The 8,621-nt window shown below is 51.8% G+C and overlaps 1 protein-coding gene across 1 annotated transcript in view; it reads right to left on the reverse strand.

Annotated features, from left to right (window-relative positions):
- Positions 1–7,967, reverse strand: part of LHX4 (LIM homeobox 4) — a gene marked incomplete at both ends in the record, with an annotated part of 59,638 nt that extends 51,671 nt beyond the window's left edge. The window contains one exon of the mRNA XM_081322410.1: positions 7,892–7,967. Within this exon, the coding sequence (XP_081178536.1) occupies positions 7,892–7,967 (76 nt within the window). The remainder of the gene's footprint in view (positions 1–7,891) is intronic.
- Positions 7,968–8,621: the final 654 nt, after the last annotated feature.

The following is an 8,621-nucleotide window of genomic DNA, read 5'->3' on the forward strand; positions in this document are numbered from 1 at the left end:
GGAGCTGAACGCCGCCTTGCTTCAGCCTCGCGGGACTGGCTAGAAGGGAAGGCCGGCCTCTCGTCCGAGCCTCGCGGAATAGTTTCCCCGGAGCCGGAGGGGGTCGGGGGGGGGGGTTCGGCAAGCCGCCTCTTCCCTTTCCACGGCGTTCAGTCTCTCGGCCCCGAAGCACAAATCTATTCGAATTCCCTGGCGTTTTACGAACGGACTTCCACCCCGCGAGATCTGCCCGCCTGTCAGAAGTGAAGGCGGGCAGGGTTTTGTTGATGTTGTTGTTTTTTCCCCCACAACCTCCGGCGGCTCCTTTCCCCTCCGGCCTTTCCTTAAGAAGGCGAACCCGGCTTCCCACGAGGGTTGGAAAAACGGGCCTGCCTGGCCGAGCCTCCAGAGGAGCGGCGGGGCAGAAAAGCAGCGGGGAGGTTTCGGCGGCTCCTGACCCGCTTCCGAGCGTGCGAAGCGTGCAGGGTTGCCGTCCCCTCCGGGCTACCGCCGAAGGAGCAGGACGGCGTCTCGGTTGCGCTCCACTCCTGGGAGATCTAATCCAAGTTGCTCTCCTTCCCCGGCGTGGCGGGAACTGCCCCTTCTAGGGCTCCCTCGAGCATCCCCCAGAAGCAACGGGCGGTTCGAGAGGCGCCGCTCGACCCGCCGTCCTGACCCCCTCGAAGTGGATCGGCGTACTCGCCTCCTGGAGCTCGCCCGCCCCGCTGTTCCGCCCATCTCAGCGAGGGCTAAGCTGGGAAGGAGGGAGCCAGGCACTCGGGCTCTTTCTACCGAAACCAGAACGGAAAGGCACTCCTCCTCTCCAAGAGAATGAATTGGCGGGAGCCCTTCGTCTGCAAGAGAGAATTAAGTTCAGCGGAATTAAAGGGCCTCGAAGAAGGGCCGATCCCTGGATACGGGTCGGGCCTCCGAGACCCTTCCCTTCCCTTCCCAAATCCGCCCGCCAGCATCACCTGCAAAGGACAGGGCGCAAGCAAAGATGCAACGTGGCTGGGATTCTTTCGCCTCGCCTGGGGATGAGGGAGAGATGAAGGGCTGTTTCGTTGTTTTTGGGAGAGACTCACAATCTCTTTGACACACCGAGCAATAATTGAATACAGTGTATATTCCACCACCACCCCGCAAATATGACTTTCAAAAAGAATGTGTTTTAATTGTAATGTTTATGCTTCCGAACTATAGCTTTGAAAATACAAGGGGTTTTTTTATTTGTTTTGGTCTCGATAATTAAATTCGAGCGATTATCTTTTTCTGTAGCTTTTCCCAAACAAAAGGTGAGAAAGATGAAGATTAGCATATCTTTAAAAATATGCCAGCAATTTATTTCCACGTTTCTTTATTTTGAAGATAACTTCCCCCTCCTTCCGCTACTCTTACTGTGTCGGTAAAGGTCCCAAATGAAATTAAAATACACTAATGTCTAATCTAAGGGAGGAAAAGCACATTTCGGCGGACATGCCAGATCAGTATTTTGCTTAAGGTTAGAAATGCAATTTCATGCTGTTCCCCCAGACTCTAATTGGAGTTGCGATTTTAGACAAAGCATTGTGAACTCTACAAGAAGGAGAAAACGATTGCAAGCAACCCCAAAGAAGCCCCCGATTTTTCCTAAAAAACACCACGCAGCTAAGCACGCAAAGCCTCCGGGATGTGACGGGCCGCAGCCCCCCCCCCCCGCGACCGTGATCTTTCCCGCGTTTAACACGGGACCTGCACTTACAGGCACACCCCATCTACATAACTGGCCCGATCCGCTTGCATGACGGCGCAATAAAAACTTGCAAAAAGCGCATGTAAGACCGTATGTATTCTGTCGTTTCATACCATTTTTTTAAAAAAAAGTATGTGCCTAAATAGGTATGTGCTGAGTGCTTTCCTTCTACCTGCCTTTCTTTCCATGATTACGTCCTTCACTCTTTGTTTAATCTTTTGCTTCTGATGTTTGGTTTTTGTAACTCTAAGCTGCTTTACCTGAGTTGTAACTATTCACTGCCCTAACCAGCAGATGTTAGGGAACTGTAGGTTAAATAAATTGCGGAAACTAGTACAACCGAAACGAGATAAAACCGATTCAAGACTTGGTCAGGGAAGCAGAGAAGAGCACGGCAGCTATTTCGGTTAATCCGAATCCTTTTGAAACTCGGAAAGCTATTCCTAAAAGACAGAGGCAGATCCCAGCTGTGGTGAACCCGGGAGCAGCCTTTGTTTCGAATCTAATCTGTTGAAATTCGCCTTCCTATCAAATTGGAAGAAAGAGAAGGAGGAGATATTTAAGCTGAAATCCGGGTTCCACACCGAAGTCTATTTGGAGGAATAGAAGGGTTGAAGAAGAGACTGAATCTATCTGAAATTGTAAAACTGTTAGTCCACTTATGCCTCTACCCACCAAGGTGGAGAAGAAATGAGCTTTTCATCGGAGAGAACAATTGAACTATGTACATGTGTCCTTCCCGGAAAGTGTGTAATTAGAATTGAAGCCTGTGGACACATTTACATATCTCGCCCAATCAGACTTCACTCAAACTGAGTTTTTGGGATAGATCATGATGTTCGGATTTTCATATCTGAGCCTACAGCAAGCAAATGACATCGTAGTTTAGCGCCTTAGGTGAATGAATCTATTCGATCCCACGACCGCAAAAGGTGGCTTTTCTCAGACCTTCCTCCCTCCCTCCCCTCCCCCAAGCAATTTATCTACAGCAAAACAGGGGATCACCAAGGGAGTCATCCCACCTGCTTGCCCTGTTTTTCCACAGAGGGCAAACTTGGCATTTTGCTCGAATTAAGGCACATTTGCATCAAATCGGTTGGAGAAAAATGTGACTGGAAAAATCAAGCAAATTACGCATCGCCAGCTTCTTATTAAGCACGGCTTCTTCCAGCTCTTAGCCCCCTCCTCGTTTTCGCTAATAGAAAATAAACGGAGCGCAGCCGATTGTTTCGCTTAGTTGGAGGATGGCAAACGGAGCCCTCTTGTCTTTGCTCCGTTTCTAAACCATGTGCAAGTTCGGTTTTCTGGAGAGAAAACCCCGGGGAAGCAGCGGGGGAGGGAAAGCAGGACAATCGATTTTATACCCCACCTCGGGGAGAGGGATACCTTATTGCCTCACACACATTTAAGCAACATTCGCTGATTTCCCACAAATTTTCCGGGTCTCAGTTAGGCTTCCAGCAATTACTGCGGATTAGAGCAGAGGTCAGTTGTGCCAAGGGAAGAATTGCCTCGGAAGGGAACCTCTCCATTGTGGCGCCTTTTGCCCCCCCCCCGGGGGGGCTCCGAACTGGGGAAAAAGGCTGGACTTCCGCATGAAGGCCTTTTCGTTCCTCTAGTTCAAATCAGCCTGTTTACCTTGGAGATACGTCGTAGGGAAAAGGAAAGAAAGAGATAAATGACGAAGAAAATCAGGAAGAGAGAGGCTCGATTTGGGGCCACCAATCCTGGGCTCTGAACCAGGATTACTTCCTGTAATTAGAAAAGGTGAAAGGAAACTGACTCCAATGCTCAACTCCCTCTCTGCGAAGTAAGGAGATGCTTTGGGGATCTTATTCCAGCGACACTTGGCAGCTTAAAACAGCTCCATGGACATCCCACACCAAGCCCCGCCTCTCCCATGTGTTCCCCAAATGTTTTAGACGGCCAACCCAACCTTTCCTAAACTGGGAGCACCATTTGGGAAATGACGGCCTGGCACACCCAAGCTGGGCTTTTCTCTCTACCTTTTCCACGGAGAGAGGAAGAGATAATTAGGAAAATATCTGACTGTGCCTCCAAGTGAGGAGCCACCAACGAAAGGGCCCCGTCAGAGGGCCCCACATCTCCTGCATGGGAAAGGATTGGGAAAGGCCAGAACCGATGGGAACCAAGATGGCTATACCGGGCAGGGCAGCTTTGAAAGCTAAAGGAGAGAAATAGTATGTGAAAAGGTATGAAGGTGCAGAGAAAGGCAGAAAAACTGCTACTAAAATATCACATCAAACCAACAAAACAGAGGCAAAACGTCGGTCTTTCCAGGACTCCTGCTGTCAGTCTGCACATTTATAGTCAAAAAGAAAAGGAGAAGCTGCGAAGGTGTGAAAGGTATGCAAAGTATACCAGTTACCAACAGCTCTTGTGCTGATATCAGTATGCTTAGGCACATTGAACTTGACACTGGGTTGTGTGTGCAAAAGTACAAAAAGTGTGCATGTATATGAGGAGAGAGAGAGAGAGAGAGAGAGAGAGAGAGAGAGATGTGAATCCCAGTGTTAACTGAGGAGAGAAAAAGTAAATGGCTCCTGGTGTGGAAAGCGAGCCAGGTGAAAAAGTGAGAATGCAGACGCTTCAGCGATTAGATAATTGGAATTTAACGGACTTTCTGAGTTATATATATTCTAGGCCTAATTGAATGGAACCAATTGACTCTCCATTAGACAAACTCGAGCAGTGACCCAGGCTATAAATTTGGGGCACATAGTTTGCAGAGAGTTCCCCGAGTTGCCTTTCTGCCCTCAATCGGTTCCTCCTACCTAATTTAATGGAAACTGGTTTCCAAGAAAATAAAAGGATTTGTCCTGGAGTGGCATTTTTAAGAAGAAGGTAAGGACGGGTTTCCACCAAGAGGCAAATCAAGAAAGGATTCTTTATTGGAATAAATGCCGGGTGTGGAGAAAGAAATTAAAGCAGGAGGAGGTAAAGATATGAAGAAACAAAGCTGGTTCGGTGTTAACAACAAACAGAGTCTTCCTGCCAATCTCTGGTCTACACGCCAAATCATGCCAGACCGGGGTTTCCCAATTCACGCGTTTCACAACTTCCCGTTTATCTAAGAGGTTGGCCGCATCAAGACAGTGCGGTGACACCAACCCTCGGAAGTCTCTTTCCAGTAAAATCTAGACTTGTGGGGGTTAGGATAAGACCCTTGCATTTTGGAGGCAAAAGTCAGGGCATAAATCGTCCTAAAACTCAAGGTATTTCAAGTCTGGTTGCTTAACCAGCCATTAACAAGGCGCAACGCCTTCGTTCAAAATGGCTGACTTCACTCAAGGTGTGAAACCAACGCAACACAAGTCAGGTTCTAGCTTAGGTGAGGCGCAAAGGTGTTGATGCCCAATGAAAGGCTGTTCCCAGGCCAACTCTGAGGACCCAGATTGTTGGGGGCAATAAGCTGACTTTGTAATAATGCCGCTTGGGGTGTGTGTGAAAGCCCTAATAAGCAGGCATATACATAGAATGAAGGCTACTGCTAAGCTTGTAAGCCGCCCTGAGTCTTCGGAGAAGGGCGGGATATAAATGGAATTAAAATAAAAAATAAAAAAAACCTCACCTGCCCGCCAGGCCCTTTTCGGGCAATGGTTGGGGCTGAGGCCGGTGACTGGGCTGACTGAGAACCCGGCCAGGTTCCTTCCCGGGCAGCCTGGTCCGCTAGAAAGTCGCCCTTCCTGCCGTTTCCACAACGGAACTTCTGAAATCAGCAGCAAGTGCCCTAAGACTAGTCAAGCCTGCCTGGGAGGAAATGGAGGGGGTGGTGGGAAAAAAAGGCGCTGGGGGGGCAGGGTGGACGGGGTTGCCTTGCTTACGATGGGAGGGCCTGGGATCCCCACCCAAAATCAGCCTCCCTCTTCCTGGGGCCAGAGAACCTGCCTCCTTCTCGTGGTAGCTCCTCATATCACCTCTGGCGCTCGGTGCGACGGAGGCGACCCTCGACTCCTAAGGACTGGGAGCGAAAGGGAGCCAGCTCTTGCGGGGTGCTCTCCTCTGGAAGAAGGACGCCTACGGGAAGCACCCGGCTTTCCCCGGCCAAGGAGCCTGCACCGCCCGGTGAAAGCGCCCGATCCAGTGCAGCGAAGGCCGTCCGAATCGGGGGGGGGGGACGAGAGAAGGACCCGAAAAGCCAGGGAAGCCAGCCGAGGATGGAGATTCGGACAAAGGGACTGACTCTGCGGCAGGCCAGCTAGACAGGCAATGGGAGCCGGCCTGGAAGTGTTCGCACCACTTGCTGGGCAGGATCTGGCCAACTTCGTGAGTCCATCCTGAGCGCTCAGAGACCCAAGCAGCACAAGGCGGGGGGAGGAGGGGAGTTGACCTATCCTGGCCAAGCCCCAGAGCCACTGTGGTTACCCAGGAGACCCTCGGCCCTTTTGACCTTCAGTTGAGGGCAGGGCTGGCTCCCTCGAAGCCCTTCAGAAAAGAAGGGGGGAGGGGGTGCGACGCTAAGGTACCTGTCGAGGGTAATTTTACCTATGCTCCGCCTAACCTTCCCCGCCTAGCCTTCCCTTGACCTGAAGTGAACCTAAAGGCCCTCCGCTTTGGCTCCCTCGGGGCCTGTCTGGGAAGACTCAAGGTTCCCTAAGGCGCTCCCTCCTTCCGGCCAAAGCGCATCCGCGAGGCCCTCCGTAGGCCACGGCGTTGAGACAAACTAGCGAGGCTGGCAGCCCGCGGTGGAAGTCCTCCCCTCTCCAGGGCGACAGTCTGTAAGAAGCGCCGCACCCTCTTCCAATCTGGGACCAAGTCCTTCGGGTCTCAAGCGGCTCCTTCTGCCTAGAAAACGGAAAGGTCCCATCCGCACCGTGTACCGGTATGTATTCCTGGCTTGCTTAATCGGTCCTCGCAAAGCAACTAATTTTTACAGAGGCCAAACCCTGGCTCTTTCTCCAGGAAGAAGTTTCCCGAATTCCCTTTCCTCCCCCCCCCCCGCCCCCGAAGCAACCTCTTGGAAGCAAGGTTGACGCACCTCTAGGAAGGCACTTCTAGGAAGGCGCCTCCGGGAAGGCGAGCAGTGCCTGGGAGGGCTCTTTCTAAAGGTCCGCCCCCGTTTAAATCAGAAAAGACTTGAGAATCGATGAGCAGATCCGCCGGGACACAAGGAAAGGGAACCGAGGCCAACCGAAACTTGTTGCTCACCAAGGCCCAATTCATAGCAGAGCTCAGGTTGCAAAAGTACACCCGTCGGAGGAGAGAGGTGGGCACAGGAGATATTCTCTAGAGACCCCCTACCCTTTCCCCTTATTCGTTGCATGCGTGTGCCTTGAAGGCCACCGGTTTTCAATCCACTTCCCGCTTCCTTGACGCACCTCGTGGGATCCGCGGAACCTCCAAGGGGAGATTTCAGCAATTAACTCTTCCCCTCTTTGCAGGGTGAAAGAGACGCCTTCTCACGACGCAGCATAGATGCTCCTCATTTTCTCCAGGCTGCAGCAAATGCAGGCCCGGCTGCTTCTCATTCTCCCCTCCGCTGAAAGGAAGCTTTCCCCCCTCCCCACCAGCCCAAGCCGGAGGTGCCCCAAACGCAAGCAACATCCGGCCCAGTAAAGGGACTCAAAAGAAGACTGCAATTGACCTGAAGGGCAATGGAAAAGGGTCGGCCCGCCTGCTTCTCACAAGCCAGAGGACAGAGGCAAAGTTCTGGCCAGCCGCTGCTCAACCCGCCCTACTCCACGACAAGGCCATTCTCGTGTCTGCCCAACATCCTGATCATTAACCTCCTGCCCACCCCACCCGCTTATCTGGGAGAGAGAGAGACCCATGAAACTCGGCGGGACTCACTCCTGGGTGAGTATAGTAAGCGGGGAGCTGCTGTCACTGGCCATCTGGCATGTTGGTGTTTCCAGCGCTGGGATTTATTGATCCATAAGGCAAAAAGACAACCCTGCAAAACAACCTGTCCTCCTCCTGGTCACAACCTTGGATGATCGCTTGCACAAAACAACACCCCCCCCCCCAAGAAGAGAGACACGCTAATGTACACAATATCGCCAGGCAGAATCTTCTACCCTCGTTCCTAACGTGGACAACGCAGCTCTTTTAATAGCTCTCCTCCCTGCACCACTCAAGCTCCCCAAATTGCACATTTCTTTATTATTAAATTAACGTGGACGAGAGAACGAGGGAGTAGGGAGAAAAAAGATTTCTTACGTTGCATTGGCACACCAAGAATTTCTGGAAGCGCCTTGACAGAGCCTTCCGTGGCGAGTGCTGAGCTTTGCATCATGTTAATTCAATGGACAGAAAAGGCGAAAACGCTGGGTGAAGGGGGGAAAAACACCCAAGGGGATTGTTACTAAAATAAATTAAAAAAAACTCAGAATAAAAAAAACGAAGTCTATTCGGGACCGATCCTTCTCGATTTGCAGAAGATTGGCCCCAGTTGGTTTCAAATCCCCTTGGAGTCTCCTGCTATTCCAGCTTGGCCGTATCCTGGTTGGAAAGTGATGCTGCAGCAGTCGCCTGCTTAGCCGAGTGCTGGTCCAGAGAACGCAGCTTTGATTCATTCACACTGCAGGGAGAGGGCGTGACGTCACTTTCCGCAGGGAAGCCCCGCCCCCACAGCCAATCCCGGTGCGCCTCCTTTCAAAAAATTCTGGGCGGGGAAAATGGAGCCCAAAGGATCTTCGAGAGTCCCTTGGATGCCGCTGAGCCGAGAAGATCCCCGCAAGCCGCGTCTTTTTTTTTTTTTTGGCCTTTGGACTGCCAGCAAGAGCGTCCCGTCCCGCCCCGTCGGATCCCTCTTCTTTTCGTCTTTCGCATCACAAGCGAGGCGTCCGGAGAGACTCTGGAACCCTTTCCGGGGGGAAGGGGGGTGTTGCACCGTCGCCTTTCGATCCCAAATCTTTTCCCTCGATTTCCTCTCTTCCCGAGCTGCCCA

The sequence above is a fragment of the Vipera berus genome (genome assembly GCF_964194415.1).
Source record: "Vipera berus genome assembly, chromosome: 3".
Classification (NCBI taxonomy): Eukaryota; Metazoa; Chordata; class Lepidosauria; order Squamata; family Viperidae; genus Vipera; species Vipera berus.